We start from the raw sequence: 18,275 nt of genomic DNA, 5'->3' as shown, positions 1-18,275 counted from the left end.
AGCCCCACCCCCTCACTACACCTCTAGCTCATTTTAATGAGTACCTGCGCTTATTTTTTCCCATTTAAAGCACTATATATATATATATATATATATATGTGTGTGTGTGTGTGTGTGTATATATATGTGCGTGTGTGTATATATGTGTGTGTACATATATATATGTGTGTGTATGTGTGTAAATATATATAAATATATATATATATATATATATCACTGAAAAAACCATAGGTTTTGGGGGTGTTATAGTTAGCTGGACATTTCACTCGTACAAAACCATTGAAATTCCTCAGATATAGTTAGTTGTACTAACTACATCTCACGCGCCCGCAATCCACTGCTGATGATGTCACATATTACATCATTCATGACATGGTCAGTGACATCACTGATGACATCTCAAATGACATCACTGATGACATCACTCAGTGAATGTGGTTTGGTTCGTTATTTAAATATGTTATATATATATATATAGCAATTTGCATTCAAGAATGAGTGGATATATAAATATCTGGATGGAGGATTTAGTAGCAGTGTGATTGACTGTTTACTTGACTAATTTATAGTGTCTCACTAAATATATTGGATAGTGACTAAACTGACTAAACTGTGTGAATATCTGTATCACTTTGTCAGTTGTTGTGTAAACTGCTGCACCAGTTGGTTACTAGCTACATGAAAGTCTATATTAGTTATTGATTAGTTAACTGAGTATTTGTATGGGAGAGTGAATGTGTGAGTGGTTCGGTGGGGGGGTGTGACAGCGCAAAGATGTGTGAATAGTTGATTCAGTAGGTATATGAAGTTAAAACTACATGTTATAACAGTTGTTTGGGTGAGTGAATATCTTTATGGGTGTGGTGATGAGCAAATATATGTCTCAATGGTACATATCCAACAAACTAGAAAAGTAAAAGCCAGTGTATGTGTCAGTTGTTGTATATAAATAAGTATACATAAGACTAAGTGATTGTATGAGTGACTGTATGGATAACTGTATACTTGTAATAGTGATTTTATAACACACTAAGTATGAGTTACGATCTATATGAATAGATGAAGTGGTGTTTGTATAAGTGTGTAGCTAAGTAAAAGTAAGTATGATCCATTGTTTGTATAAGTGAGTAGGATGACTTCATAAGTGATTAGGATGTGTGCTGGTGTGTAATGTTGATATAGGTGTATAAGTATGTTTGATAGTGTTCTATTGATCATTGCCAGCATGTGAATCTATAGGTAAGTGATTAGATGTGTGTATAGGTCTAGGAATCCCTGAATGGATGTTTAGAAACTTGTATTGGTGTGTCAATGGTTTCAAATATGGCACTCTGTATTTTACAGTGAGTGATGAAAGGTTATACTAGTATATGATGAGGTGTATCTGATTGTCACGTGGATGATGTCATCAGTGATGTCATCACTGATATCATTTGACATGTCATCAGTGATGTCACTGACCATGTCATGAATGATGTAATATGTGACATCATCAGCCGTGGATTGCGGGCGCGCAAGATGTAGTTAGTACAACTAACTATATCGGAGGAATTTCAATGGTTTTGTACGAGTGAAATGTCCAGCTAACTATAACACCCCTAAAACCTATGGTTTTTTTCAGTGACTTTCTAAGGTTTTTAACTGCTAATTCCTAACTATATCAGGCCTGAAACCTATGTTTTTTTCAGTGAATTTCAAACGTTTTTTAAATGCTTATTCCTAACTATATCAAGCCTGAAACCTATTGTTTTTTCAGTGACTTTCAAAGGTTTTGTAAATGACAATTTTTTATGTATTAATTGTTATACTGATTTTTTTGATACTGATTTACTACATCTTTTCTATTTATTTTTAGATATTTTATTTTTTTAAATACATTATAATTACATTATACATTACAATACAAAATATACTTTCTCAGAATGAATTACTTTAGTTTAAATACTTTGCAAATAGGCAATAGAATTTTAAGTACAGTAGTTACAGTTGTTGCAATGGGCAACACAATTTCAAACACAATGCAACATTGAGCTCAATGTGAATTTCTAGTCAAATGCAATTAGTTACTTTATGGATTACTTTTCTAACCAAAGGACTGGATCCTAGATTCAGTCCTTGGACATCTACTGTAATCAGTTGAGTAAAAGCGCTTTGGTTACAGTAGTGATTTTTAAGGAATATTATTGTATTTTAAAAGTTGACACTTAGAAATTGTTACACATAAAATCACCAATGTTCTCCTATGGCAGAAAATTCACTTAGCAGGTAAGTAGTGTTATCGTTAGTTTTTCTTACTCAGTGGTGGATCCTGGATCCAGCACTAGTGCATCTCCTGTAAACAGTTGAAACAATGTGTTTAAGTCATACACACGAGTTTTTAGGAAAATGTTTAGTTTGTGAAAATAGACACTTCGAAACTATTCTGCTGAAAACCACACAATGGATTCCTATGGAAGGACATACAAGTTACTGGTAAGTATGCTTAGAATTACTTTTCAAGGTCAGTGCTGGGCTAAAAGATGCAGCACTGGGTTCTCTCCTGATAACAGGTGAGTAAATCGGAATTCGTAGTTCGGCTGCTTTTAGAGGAATATTTGTACGTTTCAAAAATCGACAGAAACTTTTCTGCTGAAAAACACACAATGAATTCCTATGGAAGGAAATACAAGTTACTGGTAAGTACACTTAGAATTACTTTTCAGGGTCAGTGCTGGGCTAAAAGATGCAGCACTGGGTTCTCTCCTGATAACAGGTGAGTAAATCGGAATTCGTAGTTCGGCTGATTTTAGAGGAATATTTGTACAATGGTGAAGGAAGGGGGCGGGGCCTGAAGTGACGTGTGCAAACACGCCCTGTGGCGCGTTTTAAGTTGGGGAATTAATTCCTCTTCAATCCTGCGGTCCCCTGGGGGCCAACTAGCCCACCAGGTACCTCCAGTATGCGTCAGGGAGCTGCGTTGCAGATAGGTGTTCAGAGGCCACGCCCCTTTTTACAGCACTCTGCAACGCAACTCCGTGGCGCTAACTGGAGGTACCTGGTGGGCTAGTTGGCCCCGTTGGCCCCTAGGGGACCTCTGGATTAAAGAGGAATTAATTCCCCAACTTAAAACGCGCTACAGGGCGTGTTTGCACACATATCACCTCAGGCCCCACCCCCTTCCTTCACCACTGTGCAAACGCGCCCCGTGGCGTTATTTAAGTTGGGGGATTAAGTCCCCTTGAATCCTGAGGTACCCTGGTGGCCAACTAGCCCACCAGGTACCTCCAGTATGCACCAGGAAGCTGCGTTGCAGAGAGGTGTTCAGAGGCCACGCCCCTTTTTACAACACTCTGCAACGCAGCTCCGTAGCGCTTAGTGGAGGTACCTGGTGGGCTAGTTGGCCCCTAGGGGACCTCTGGATTGAAGAGGAATGAATTCCCCAACTTAAAACGCGCCACAGGGCGTGTTTGCACACATATCACCTCAGGCCCCGCCTCCTACCTTCACCACTGTGCAAACGCGCCCCATGGCGCATTTTAAGTTGGGGGATTAAGTCCTCTTGAATCCTGAGGTCCCCTGGCGGCCAATTAGCCCACCAGGTACCTCCAGTAAGCGCCATGGAGCTGCGTTGCGGAGAGGTGTAAAAAGGGGCGTGGCCTCATTACATCTCTCTGCAACGCAGCCCCCTGGCTCATACTGGAGGTTCCTGGTGGGCTAGTTGGCCCCCAGGGACCCCCAGTATTCAAGGGGAATTAGTTCCCATTGGCACGTTTGCAGAGTGGTGCAAGGAGGGGGCGTGGCCTCCGGGCCGATCCCGTTTAAAAAAAAAAAATTAAGAAGGGGGACTTTGTAGCCCCCCTTATTTTTCTAACTTATTGGCCCTGGGGACCCCATCCCCCAGGGCGTGCCACTAATTTTTTTTTTAAAAATTAAAAAATCGGGAAGGGGGCCGCGGGCCCCCCTCCCGAGGCCATAATTTGCCCCTGGGACCCCATCCCCCAGGGCATGGCCCGTTCTAAAAAATATATATATATATTTTGGAGGGGGGCTGCCTTGCCCCCCTCTTGTGGTCACTTATGGCCCCGGGGACCCCATCCCCGGGGCCGTTTCTTTTCTTTTTTTTTAGGAGGGGGGCCGCGTGGCTCCCCTCCCGGGCCACTACTAGACCCGGGGACCCCATCCCCTGGGGCTGGCCCTCTTCTTTGGGGGCTGTGTGGGGGTCCCCAATCCCTCCACAGTCCCAGCCGGCTCCCCACGTCCTGCGGGAGCCGGTATTGCTTTTCCACTTGGGAAGCAGCTAACATGCTGCTCCCCCTGTGGAAAAGCAATCTTCTTTCCTATTTGGAAGAGAGAGCTGCGTTCCTGCTCTCTCTTCCAAATAGGAAAGCAGTTTACAATGACAGGGTGGGAGCCGCGAGGCTCCCGCCCTGTCATTGCAAACTACAGTGTCCCGGGGGTGGGCACCCCAGGACACTGCAAGAGACGGCCCTGGGGGGTGGTGGTCCCCAGGGCCTAGACAAGGCTCCAGGAGGGGGGGCCACGTTGCTCCCCCTCCCACATTTTAAAGAAGCCCCGGGGGGTGGTGGTCCCTGGGGCTGGGGGGCCTGAGAGCCCCCCCACCCAATTTTAATAAGCCCCGGGGAAGTGTCGGTCCCTGGGGCTGGGGGGCCTGAGAGTCCCCCCACTCAATATTAATAAGCCCCAGGGGTGGCGGTCCCTGGGGCTGGGGGGGCCTGAGAGCCCCCCCACCCAATATTAATAAGCCCTGGAGAGTGGTAGTCCCTGGGGCAGTGTGGGGGGGATTGGGACCCCCCACACTAATTTTGGAAAATGCCCCCGGGATTTGGCCCCCCCAGAGGCCAATTACCAAAGAAGCGCGGGAGACCGCGCTTAATTTATTTTTTTATTGTCGCCCGAAATTCGCGCTAGATGCGCGAATCTCGCCGATTTGTTTTTTTTTTTTAATGCTTTTTCTGGCCCTGGGGGTCCTTGTGGGACCCCCTGAGCAGGCCTAGGGGGGCAGGGTGTTTCTCCTCTGCCCTCTTTTTGCGTTTTTCGCGTTTCTTTTGCTAATTTCTTGTGCCTCGGTTCTACCGAGGCACAAGATGGCTGCCAACACTTCCTGATTTAGAGTGTTGACAGCCAATTGGAATACAGCTCGTGCACGGCAGGGTACGCTTAGGCTGCGCTTAGGGTACGCGGACCCTAGAAGGCCATAGATATATATGTACTTTTGAATGTCATTTTCTCAGGAACTACTGAACAGATTTACACCATTTAAGCAAAAGGCACGAGTCTGAACTAAGGACTACCTCTTTGCCAAATTTGGTGTAATTCCGTTCAGCAGTTCGGGCTGTAGCTGCGGCTAAAGGTCCTATGGGAAATTGCATGGGGAAAACGTGTTTTGGGACACCCCTTTTTTCTCGGCCCCTGCTTGACGAATCACTGTGAAACTTTCAGGATAGGAGCAGACCGGAACTGGCCAAAAGTTTTGAAAATTTCGCGAAGATTCGTCAATCGGCGCCAAAGTTATTCCAAATAGAATGTTGCGGATTTCCTATGGAAAATAGGTCCTAACTATATCTGCCACCGCCAGTAGGTAATATATATATATATTACCAAAATTTGTCCTGAGCTTGAGGAGGCACTCGGCAGACAGGTAACTTCTTCCAAAGCCTTTATTTAAACCGATTTGCATCCCGTTTAAAATTACATGGCCTTACACGTTTCAGGGCGCCTGCCCCTTATTCATAGGCTGTTCATCAAGGTGCAAGGTGCTGCTTACGATTTCATTGGTTTACTGCCCTCCAATGGGCTTTCTCTCCAGTGAGAAATACTGCTGCATGTTGGTTCTTGCAGTTCAGCACACTGTTACTTCGGTGGAAAATGTCACCTCAAAAGTTTTAAGAAAAATGTTCATACCCTCCAGTGGGTTACAGGCATACACGTCGGTTTATAATTTGCAAACCTGCTGCCCTGCATTTGAGGCTTGGCATGATTCCAAGCTCCAACGGACCTCTCACAGTACACGAGGCGGTTCCATCGCTCCACGGCCGGACTGCCGTGTATTGTATTACCAAAATTTGTCCTGAGCTTGAGGAGGCACTCGGCAGACAGGTAACTTCTTCCAAAGCCTTTATTTAAACCGATTTGCGTCCCGTTTAAAATTACATGGCCTTGCGCGTTTCAGGGCGCCTGCCCCTTATTCATAGGCTGTTCATCAAGGTGCAAGGTGCTGCTTACGTTTTCATTGGTTTACTGCCCATATGTATATATACACATAATAACGTGTTTCAAATGCCATGATCTCCAGAAACGCAAACCTCTTTAAAATGGCTAGAGTCCAAGCATGACTCCGAGTGCACTTCTCTTCTCTATTGCGTTTTTGATCTCTGAAATCTTAACTCTTCCCCTCACCTCTCTTTTCTACCCTCTCTCTTCCTCCTTTTCGCTTCTTTCTTTCTCTCTACCCTGATATAGAAAAATTCTTGTGTTATCTGTACCTCCAAAATATTATTTACCTAATGATAATGCAAATTACACCTACAATCTTTATGAACCATGGGTTTTCTCATAAGACCATGTAATGCTTATTTCCTATGTTTTTCTTAGAAATATGATTCTGAACTTCAAACAATGCATGTGGTCACTGCTTTCATGTGGTTTTATTTTACCCAATTCAGTTCACCCGGAACTAGACGTTTCAATATAAATACTATTGGGCAGAGGAGGGATGAATTGCTTTCAGTGCGGACACTGCAGGCCGGCGGGTCGGGGTTGTGGGTTCTGTTGTTCTATTGCTAAATCTGAGGCCAACAGTTATATCGTCCCTCAAATGGTGGTGCAAAGAGAAAGAGGGAGGGCAGCCTTCCACCCATTTAATACCACTGCAGGAGAATACCATGCGGAGGTTCTACCATCAAGATACTGACAGTGAAGGACAGTAGTACTGGAGACTTAATCCTCCTGATGTTGATATTGATGGGCATTACCAGAGGGTATTCTGTCATTTAAAGCTAACCCCATTCCAAGGAAGCCCTTAAGAAGTGCTGTCCTACCTATAAAGATACTGTAAAGCAGCACAAGGCAAATGACACAGAGCATGGTCGAAAATGAACAAACTGGATGATGAGTTATTTATGCAAGGTGTGGGACTGAACTGTTAATGAGTTACAAATGCCTGAGGAGGGGAAGACAATACAATGATGGCCACTGACTTCTGACGTTGTCCCCTTTCTCTTTTTGAACTTACAGGTGCTTGGAAGTTCTGGAAAGTTATACACCTGTTACACTTCCTGCCATTATTGTTCCTGCCCATCTTTTGCCTTCTCTGTGCTGAAGAGAAATGACAGCCTTCTGGTAAGACTGAGAAATGCCTATCAGTTATCATGAGTGCACACTGGTTGTATGCAACTGATACTCCTGTTTGAGTCTCATCAGTGTATAACATATCTTTGTCCTTCATGTGTCGTCTCTCCCAGGTCAGGTATAGTTGTAAGATCAAATTCGGAAACGTTACTATGTATTTCTGTTCTAGTTCATCATTATTGTTTATTTTATGTTCTTTAATCTCTCCTAGCAGAGAAGCACTAGAGCACCACACAAAAGCAATCAAAATAAAATCAGACTCTTTTGTAATTCTTAAGTGTGCTGAAAACACACATTTTACAAGTGTCAAATCAAATCAAGACACCTTATTAGTTGTATCGGTAAAATGGCAGTCCATGCACAGTTAGTGGCCATTTCAATGGTAAATGTGCTGTATGTAAATGATTATGTGCTACCCCACTATGCTTTAGTTACATTCAAAAATCGCTCCGCCTCATGTCCATTATAGCTAGGTGGGTTGCAAACGTTTTTCATTCTAAAAAATGGATTGTGGTTCTAATAAGTTTGGAAAAAACAGATTTTGTTTTGTTGAAAATGTTTTTATTGAGTTTTTAGCATAGCAGACAAACCTCAAAAGATACCACAAAAGCGGTTTTGACATTGAAAGTTGACCATTTTGAGACCATGAAAGGTAGTATTAGCCCTATGAGTGTATCTACCATAATCCCAATTATATGGAGAGCCTGAGAACTATTCACCAAGACAAAGCAGGACATCTGATGGTACGAGGCACACTTCATGCACAAACTTCATCACCTCCAGGTTAGGGCTCAGTGTTCACGTCGTCTGTGGTGGGCTGTTCTAGTAGGTATGACTGGAGGGGAGACCATATGTGACGGGGACCAGAGGAAGGTGGCAAAAGATCGGCATACGTGTGTAATTGTTCCTGACAATAAATAAGGTCTTGTGTCCAATCTTTAAATTTGGGAGCTCTCCCTCTTCCCCATCTGCAGGCTATTCGTCTCTTTGCGAGAAGGAGCGACAGGGAGATGCATCTCCGCACTGGAGCGGCTAGGGCCTCGGTGTATCCCAGGAGCGTAACTAGGGGATCATCTGGAACGTGTAGTCCGGTCATCCCGTCTAGCGCTGTTAGCACTTCAGTTCAGTAGCCACGGATGAGAGGGCAATCCCAAGCTAGGTGTCTAAAGTCCCCCCCCTCATATACACAGCGGTCACAGCGGTCAGTGTCACGGAGGCGAAGGCGTTTCAAGCGTGCGGGCATGTAATCAATACTGTGTATATATTTGTAGTGAATGATGCGCAGTCTGCTGCTGGCCAATCTTTTACCTCTCTGTCGGCAACAAAAGGACCACTGGTCGTCTGTAAGGGGGAAGTCAAGTTCTGCCTCCCAGCGGGACCGGGCCAAAGAGGGGCCTTGTGTACTGTCCTGTTGAGTGGTGCAGTATAGCAACGATACAACATGTTCGGGGGTAATATGCTGAAGGAGGGCATGTAGCAGAGTCATAATGGGGGGCTCCTGCGGGAAGTACGGAGTGAGGTCCTTAACATCGTGCCGCAGCCTAATGTGAAAAAAGCATTCCAGAGGTGTAGGTAGGGTAGGGCCAAATAATTCCTCACTGGTACAGAATTTGCCATTGACTGAGAGCTTTCCCCAGGTCTGAATGGATAGCTTCCGGAGGAGCTGGAGGCAGCCTCCTTCTTGCGTGACTGGAAGATCGAGCCTACCTAGGAGGGGTAGCAAGGGGGAGTAAAGGATATTTGCCTGGAGGCGGTGGGCTAGGTCTTGCCAGGCGCTGGTGGTGCAGTCTACTGTGGTGGAGGCAAGGTGTCTGGAAACGGTAGGTGCGCTTAGGTAGGCGGAGCAGGGGGTTGGGGTCATATATCCGCCTTCAACCGCTAGGTGAGGCATATAAGGGGGGGGGTTATCCAGTATGCCGTGAAGTGGGCCTGAGCACAGCAGAAGTACAGTTCTAAATCTGGGATTTAAAAGCCTCCGGCATCAAATGGCCGAGTGAGAGTGTCCCAGCGCAGTCTAGCTTGTTTCCCTCCCCAGGTGAGACCTATGAGTTGGGTTTTTAGAGCATTAAAGAAATGCCTGCTGAGGGCGTAGGGAATGTTAATGAAGAGAGAGAGCAATTTAGGTAGGATTACTATCTTGATAAGGGAGGCTCTCCCGGCCAGGGAGATAGGCATGGCAATCCACCTATTAATTTTGTCGGTGAGGAGGTCTAGCACGCGCCCATAGTTGGCCTTCATGAAGTCACTCCAGTTACGAGTAATGACTATGCCAAAGTATGTGATTGTATCCTCACACCACGTGAGGGGGTAATCCGGTATGAACCGCGTAGTGGCCCATGTGAGGGGGAAAAGCTGGAATTTTCCCCAGTTTATGTTGACCCCAGAAAGATCACCAAAGAGGATAAGCAGCCGTAAAATAGGATTAAGACTGTCTTCTGGGTTACGGAGGTAGAGAGTGGGGTCGTCAGCGTCAAAGGAAATTAAGATTTGCCTTTCGGGGTAAATGAGGGCGTGGTCGCGGTAGTGTTGTCCGATCTTGGCGGCCAGGGGCTCAATAGCCAGGGCAAATAGGAGGGGCGAGAGTAGTACCTCTGGCAATTGCAAAAGGAGAGGATCTAGTCCCACTAACCAAGACACAGGCCTGTACATAGCTGGTTAATCCATGCCAAAAAGGGAGCGGGAAATCTCATATGCTGAAGAACAAACGCAAGGTAATCCCACTCTAGGGTATCAAATGCTTTGGTGGCGTCAAGAAAGACGGCCACCGCGTGCGTGTCAGAGTCACTGTCCTGCAGGACAGCAAATAGGGTGCGCAGGTTATGAGATGTTCCTCTGCTTGGTACAAACCCCGACTGGTCAGGGAGGACCAGGGCAGTCATGACGGGCCTAAAATGGTTCGCGATCAGCTTTGCTAAGATTTTGGCATCTACATTGATAAGGGAGAGGGGCCTATATGAGTCGCATTGTGTAGCCAGCTTCCCTGGTTTCGGTAGGGATATTATCAGCGCCTCTCGCATTGGCTGGGGCAGTATGCCAGTTTCCGTGCCTCCTCGAAGACCCTCCGCAGTACGGGAATAAGTAAGTGGCGATAAGTTTTGTTTTGTAGAATTCGGCAGGTAAGGGGCCTTACCAGATTGTAATTGCATTACAGCGGTAATAATCTCTTCATCCTCGTGATGTGCGAGGAGAAATTCCCGTTGAGTGTCGCCTAGCCAGGCTATAGCAGTGTCGTCAAAGAAGGGGGTAAAGTCGGCGGGTTGTGTCCTGCGTGAGGTGTACAGATTTTTGTAAAAACGCTTAAAAGCGGCTGCTATATCTGGGGTATTTCTGTTTGGATGCCCATCTTCGTCAGTGATTTCAAGTACAGTGTTGGAGAACCTAGGGCTGCGAGTGCTTTTCCCGGCCTCTTCCCCCCTCCCCATAGCGTCGGGCCTGGTGATATTTCCCTCTGAATCTACACTCCCTCTCGGCAGCTTCCTGATAATCTGTGAGCAGATCGCGCAAACGCGTTTGTAGCTCAGGGGTAGGAGCAATCTGAATCTGTTCTTCCTTGTGTTTGAGCTCGGTCTCTAACTTACGGAGTGTGGATCGAATATCTTTCAGGATCCCCCCGCTTTTGGCGATGCAGATTCCACGCAAGGTGACCTTGAAGGCCTCCCATACGACGGACACATTGTGTGACCGAGTGTTCATTGCATGGGAAGAAATAGACTATCTCTTGTTCAAGTTCAATCTTAAATACAGGGTCCAACAGGGCCTGCGGGGGTAGGCGCCAGGACAAGTACGGTGATTCCTCATGAGGGGGTGTGTGCGTGATGAGCACCGGCGAGTGGTCGGAGTACGTGCGGGGGAGGTGAGAAGCCCCTGCCAGCCATGGGGTTAACCCTCTAGAGAGAAGCCAGCCATCAATCCGCGACCAGGAGGAGTGGGCAGTGGAGAAACAGGAGCTTTCCCTATCCTGTGGGTGAAGTGTGCACCAGGCAACGACAAAGCCGTGATCTGTGATAATGTGGTTAAGGGTGTGGCGCACTCTGGAGTGGGGATGAGGGTGTGGATGTGACCGGTCAAGCATCGGGTCAAAGGTTATGTTAAAATCGCCTCCCCATACCACGTGTGTTAAGTCAGTATCCAGGATCTTGCCCCAGAGGACCCTGAAGAATTCAGGATCGTCCATGTTCGGTCCATAACATGAAATGACCATTATAGAGTGAGCAGCCAGTCTGCCCCATAGGATACTGTAACGACACTGTGGGTCGGCATAGGACCCAATGGGGGTCTAGGGAAGTGTGCGTTTGATCAGAATTACAGTGCCGTGCGCATAAGTGGAGTAGGAGGAGAAGCATCTGCAGGTCGCCCAGCGAGATGCAAATTAAATTGGGGCGGTGGGGCTGAGATATGTCTCCTGAAGAACTGCGCAGCGGATATTGTGACGGTCTAGGTAAGAGAGGATATGCCGGCGCTTCCGTGGTCTCCCAGGCCTCTCACGTTCCATGACAAGAAGTTATATTTAGGGTGGCTAGGTCGATTCTCCGTAGTCAAACGTTAGAAGTGGCGTGGCGAGCGTAAGGTGCGTGTCTCGTAGGGCATCTAAAAAGGTCGAACAAGAGTGTACCAAGTCTGTGGTAAGTGGCGTGAAACAAAACCCTTGCCCCTCCCCCCACCCACATCAGCAACCCAATCCTGCTGTGTCGTGTTGGCCTCCCTCCCATCTCCAATGTCTCACACTCCATGTTCCCAACAGGGGTGGGTGGATGCAGGGCTGTGAATACTCTAAACCAGAACAGTGTAGGGATTTCCTGAGTGGGTAGCGGCCAGAGGGTGTTCCAGAATCCCCTCGCAATGGCGAGGGTGATTGGGGAATATTGATAGAGAGTCAATTCAATTCAATTAAGCTTTATTCGACAGTTGAGTCATAAAAGCACAAACAAACATCACACACATAAATTACCTAAAAATATTTAAGACAAGCATTAAATTCGATATTTCAACCATCAATAAGCTAAAATCTATTTAAAACCATATACAGATATTCACAGAGTAAAATGACACGTATATAAAACCTATGTATGTGTTTCCATCATAGAAGTTAATATTTCATTAAATTTACACTAGTACGATCAATTTCTACAAATTGCCATCGTGACTCAATGCTTTAGATCGTAGGCCCCAAGCCCACCCTAGAAATTTGGCCACTGCTATACAGATAAGAGGAGCAGGGTCAGTGCTCAAAATGCGAAGAGCTATTCGATAGTTCCTAATGCCCAACGATTTACATACAGGTTTTATCCAAGTTTTACGGGGTTGTATGTACATTGGGCAAAAAAAATAGCAAATGTTCTACAGATTCGCATTCCTCAGTGCAGTTATAGCATTTATTGCTTTTGTTTTGGGCGTTTTGCCAATTAGCGGTAAATTCTGCAGTCGGTAGGGCACCCACCCGTAACTGGAAGTATAGCTTGCGGTCAAAGGGCCTCTCTATTATATCCCAGTAGCTTTCGAGTAGTGGACTGTTTTTAAGATCAAGGAAGCGGCCTGTTAAATGGGAGGAGAGGCCTTGCGTAGTTTCTATCATATAAACCCATTCCCAATAGATAGCTTTCAGTTTGTTCTTTGTAGGGAAGGTAGCATTTTCTGGGTCGTTCCATAGTTCAGACAGACCTATGCTGCACAGGAGGGATTTGATGCTGCACAACCAAGGAATGTTATGTGATGAGTTAGATTTAATTATATCCATGAAGCCGCATTTATAATGCTCAAGCTCATCTGTGCACCAAAGGTGACGCCAATATAGCAGTGGGCGAAGCTTGACAAGGTGTGCCAGTGGTAGAGAGTCTCATCTGTCCCAAAAGATCTTTGGTGAGCTCCACCCATGGAGAATCGGTGAGGACATCCACAGATGAGGTCCGGCAGCCGCCGTCCAGCAGTCTATGATGAGGGGCCGAGTGGCCCGGCGGCGAGCCACGGGGAATCAACGACGGTGAATGTTTCTATGTGAAGGTATTTTTAGAGATCTCAGGGTGTAGTAAAGTCCTCACTCTACATCCGATGTGCCCCCCTCGCCTGAGGACCGAGTGGAGGGGGAGGCCCGGTCTGCAAGTCCCCTGGGCAGGGTCTTGATAAAATCATGGACATGCTGAGGGTTAGTAAAGAAATGTTGCTTCCCTTGATGTGTGACTTTAAGGCGTGCAGGGAAAAGCATAGCATAGGCAATGTTCAGTTGCTGAAGCTTTTTCTCTTCTTGGATGAATTTCCGGCGCCCTTCCTGGACGGCCGCGGTAAAGTCCATGTATGGTGAGACCTCCATGCCCTCGAAGAGGACCTTCACACGCTCCCTGGAGAGTTGTAGTGCTGCATCTCGATCCCGGTAATTAAGGAGCCTGCACTGATGGGGCGAGAAGGGGCACCAGGGACAGGGCGGGGGGCCAATGAGCGATGTGCCCTCTCGATGATGAAGACCGCCGAAAAGGCCTCCCTGCCAAAGGTCGCAGTAAGCATGCTCTCCACAAATTCCTCCATTCTGCCCGTGGCGGTGGACTCCGGCACCCCTAGGATCCGCAGGTTGTTGCGACTCGAGCGAGATTCTAAATCTTCATTTTTGGCGGCGATGACCTTCAGAACCCTTTCCATGTCAAGTGTTTTATCCACCCTCGTGGTGGAAGTATCTTCCAGGTCGGAAATGCGGCGCTCCGTTTAGTTAATACGCTCTTCATGGAGCGCGTTTTTTTTGCGTGAGTGTCCATACAAGTGTTCATAGCGTCCATCTTGGTCTCTATGGAGGATAGACTGGACTGGATGTAGAATTGCTTTCAAGTCCTCCGTGGATGTGGACTGCTCCGGGACGGGGGTGCCTACTTGCTCCCCCTCCATGTCTGTCTGCACTCTCGTGGACTTTCGTGCTTCAAAGTTGAGCTTGGGCTGTTTGCCGTCAGTTCTTCCCATGGCGACGAGTGCGGTTTAGTGGACGGCAGGTAGGCAAGTGCGCCTGCTGGGTTGTCTGCCGGTGCAGCGGAAGGGCGGGCGTAGTCAGTTGTGGGCAAACGCGTGCAATTTAGGGTGTGCAGTCGTACACAGCTGGGAGCGCGTCGAGGGCCAGGGAGATGGGTGTCACATGGGACCAGGTATGCCCTGGTGGCTGAAGTTCCACCGCAGCAGGAGGCGTGCGCAGGCCCAGGCGAGGCGGAAGGCCAGGTGGGTGATTGCATGCAGTCTATGGGCCGCAGGGTGGGTGACCCTCCAGAGTGACGGGTATCGTCTGCGCAACGGGCTCCCAGTGCTGTGTGACGGAGGAGGTCAGGGTGACCGCACCGCAGGACGGGCGTCGACGGCTCCCAATGACAAGGTGATGATGGCACAGGTTCCAAGGAGGCCAGGGGAGCTGTCAGGAGTGCCTTTTGGGGGAGGAGACAAAATGGGCCAGGTGCGTGGTTCAGTTTGAGAAGGCGCAAGACACAGGCCACAGCGGGAACGCATCCTGTGTCTCAGGCACTCCCACTGGATCAGACCACGTCGGGGCCCCCAGCTGTGGGAGCGGGCATTGCTAGGAGCGTTGGTGGGCGGTCAGGGAAGGCGCGGGCCCGCAGGTGCGTGGAGAGCCGGTGTGGTCCCCCTCAACGCAGGGCGAATACAGGCAGTCCACGGGCCCACGGCAGCTCCAGCCCCAAAAGAGACCAGGGGGAGGAGCCGTTGTGGGCCAGCCACGCAGCAAAGACGGAGGGGGAGTGAGGATCAGACGTACTCACCAGCTCCTGCCCCCCGGATCGGGCGGCACATGCGGCAGCAACATGGAGTCCAGGCGGGTGCGGGCCTGCAGGAGCACCAAGGACTGGGGCTGGGGCGGCCTCCTTGTAAGCAGGGCGGGCGCTGGTTTATGCAGGAGCGGCGGACAGGGAAGCCCCAAGGAGACCAGGGGCGTTGCAGGAGGTGACTCGTAGGGGAGCGATGCAGTCCGGATCCGTGGCCCAGGTGAGGGGTGAGTGATCGGCAGGCAGCTATGGGGGCGCTGTCTGTGGTGCTCTGGCGCACTCACCGGGCAAGCCGTCACCGGTCTCCCAGCCACCGACTCAGTCCCCACAGGTGGTGGCGGTGTGGGGCCGGGACCGGAGCAGGTCCGTAGTATTGCGGTGAGCAGTCGCTGTTTCCTCTGGTGCAGGGCCGTCGATCCGGATCCCTGGGCAGCCCCGCAACCTTGACGACCCTCGATGCGTGGGCAGCCTTTGAAGTCGTCAGTTGTGTCGAGCGGCAGGGCAGGAGCGCCTCTGGTCAGGTTGGCTCTGGCTCCGGCACGACGACCGTAGAGCTAGGTGGCGGCCGCCATCTTAGGCTGCACAGGCTGGTCGTCCATGAAGGCGCCTCCCGGAGTGCACCGACCTTCGGCAGCTGATATGGGGGCAGTGGCGGACAGCAGGTGGGCTCTGCTTCACGGCAGCACTGTTTCAGGCGAGTTGGAACAGGTTATGAGCCGGATGATAGACAGATAGTGCCCCGAGCTGCAGGAACCTCACGTGAGTGCGGTCATCTTGCTTGGCGCCCTCTAGCACCCCCGGGAAAAAAACTGATTTAATTAAATAATCTTGTTGTCCTTTCAGCAACAACCAGCCGTGTATATTGATACAGCAGTGAAATGACACCCCACATTCACTCGTGTCTTCTGTGAGATGAGGACGAGACCCTTTTATCAAAGGAAGTCCAACATTCCCGTGACATATTTTCAGTTCTCTGTCACTAACACCAAATACACCACGTGTGTCTTCTCTCAGTTTAACTTCATTGCAGTTATGTTCCATCCACAAAGAGACCTTGATCGAGTTCTTGGGCAGGGCATGTCCTTGAGGAGTGGAAGAGAGTGAGGGAGTGAATGACTACTTTTAGAAAGAGCAGTTTACAGCCAGGCAGTCTGGAGGGCCTGGTGGCAACAAGACTAACATGAGAACTACATTTAAGAATAACTAACTTACTTATGACTTTGGAAGCCATGTCTGTGAATGGATTTACCCAGGTCTATCGCCATAATGATATGAACAACAATTGCAACAAGATGGATCCTTGATTAGTGCCACACCCACAGAAGACCATTTTATGAGGTGGTACGTGAGGATGCATTGTCATCTTCTGTGCTTTGCCCACTGGCTTCAAATATCATAGGCTGTTTCATATTTAGTATTGGTCCCATGTGCTCTAAGCCAGCCTCAGAGTGATTGCTCTGTACATGTGCATCTATATGGTTCTATGCTTTGGCGCATATATATATTATTGGAACATGGTTGCCTATGGGAGAGAGGCTACATTCTTGGTTTAAGCCATGGCTGAGCTTCTGCAAGGTCCATCAAAGCATTCTCCAGACACTAACATGCTTCACTAGTGTTACCTTGGCTCACTTGGCTTGGTTGTTCCGATTGACAAATCAGTTCTCAGACAAATTAATTTAGGTGCTGTATTTAACAAACATCAATTGCAGTCTTGAAAATAAATAATGTGAGAATCCCATCAACTTAAGTCAATAGCGTTTTTGTAATAAAAATTAATATGAAAGTAATTTGTTAAGAATTTTAAAAGTTACAATGGAATCTTCATAAGAAATAATGGAGCAAAACATATTCTCTCACGAGTATCCCCTAGAGGGCATCAGGGCACCAAGAATCTCCACCGAAGTTTGTTCAAAGAGGCTTGTAGGAGTGCCTGAGGGCAGTTATGCAGGCGCAGTGACTGTATCCCAATTATAACTTCTCAAAAAATCCAATATGAAAGGAGGCTTTCCGGCAGTGTCCAAAGTTTTCAAGCCTTTCTGTGACCTGATTAATTCTGTACTGATTACTCCAGTCCTCTTAAAACAAAATGGGCTTCTCTTGACTTGGTGCAAGTGTTGCAGCACTTCCTGCAGCACACCATTTAACCAACATTCCATGGACTGGTCAGGAGGCTCCACTGGTTCTAGAGCTTCTTCAACTACTGCTCATTCAGACTTCAAAAGTGCATATTTTCTGTCCCCAGCAAAGTTTCCCTTGAATATCAATGGGAACCGAAAAACAGAAAGGTGTGCAGTTCCTAATGGTGGTAGGTCGGTGATGTCCTGAACGGATCGAGTCCAAGGGATCTCATCCTTCGGGAGCAAGAGCCCTCGCACACCCCGAGGGGTGTCATGCTTCATCATTGGGCAGCTCCTCCTTGGGCCGGTGCTGCAATGCCTAACAGGCCCCGCAAGAGGGCTCTTTGCCGGAGGACTTTGGAGCTGCCGTCTGTGAAGTGTGGGTGTTGTGGTGAGGGTCTAGTGTGTGAGTGGAGTGATGAGAAGTGTATAAAAATAACTCTGAGGGTACGTAAAGTAAATTTCATTCGGTATACAGTACCCTAGGTTATATTAAAAACAAGCATTTGCAATGCAATCGGTCTCGCCTTTGGGACCTTATATGTATTTAGCTATGCAGCACATTAGCTTGGGTGTTGAAACATCTACTGTTCTTTAACATGGAGGGAAAGTAAGCACCAAACTGCGTGGCACACCAGGTATGGGAACACATGGAGAGAAATATTGCCTTTCAGCGGGAAATGGTATAGTCCAAAGCTCTTTTTTATCATATCACTGAAAATACAAGATTTGAAAAAAATATTATTGTCTACGGGTGCTCTTGGAAGACCATTTCTATGGACTGGAATCTTGAGAATGCTAAAGTGATTCTGGTATTTTACTGACCACTGCTGGTCGTTTTCCATCAAGAAAGTTAAATAGAGGCAGTTGCCAGAAAGAAAAAAAAGAAAGTTCCTCAGCAGAAAGCAATTCTGGTATTTTACTGACCTCTGCTGGTCGTTTTCTATCAAAACAGTTAAATAGAGTCAGTTGAACAGAAAAAAAAGTCCCTAAGCAGAAGCAGACAAGTTCTAGGGCTGATCACCAGAGCCCACAAAGTACATATACATATAAGTATATACTAAAG

At 47.7% G+C, this 18,275-nt stretch overlaps 1 protein-coding gene across 5 annotated transcripts in view; it reads left to right on the top strand.

Moving 5' to 3' along the window:
* ZSWIM7 (zinc finger SWIM-type containing 7) overlaps positions 1–18,275 on the top strand; it is a 536,971-nt gene that overhangs the window by 509,682 nt on the left and 9,014 nt on the right. For all 5 annotated transcript variants that reach the window (XM_085649257.1, XM_085649259.1, XM_085649258.1 and 2 more), the window contains one exon: positions 7,234–7,338. In XM_085649257.1, coding sequence (XP_085505383.1) covers positions 7,234–7,338 — 105 coding nt within the window. The remainder of the gene's footprint in view (positions 1–7,233; positions 7,339–18,275) is intronic.

The sequence above is a fragment of the Triturus cristatus genome, chromosome 3_2, assembly GCF_964204655.1.
Source record: "Triturus cristatus chromosome 3_2, aTriCri1.1, whole genome shotgun sequence".
Lineage (NCBI taxonomy): Eukaryota > Metazoa > Chordata > Amphibia > Caudata > Salamandridae > Triturus > Triturus cristatus.
This window is presented reverse-complemented; position numbering and strand designations above follow the sequence as displayed.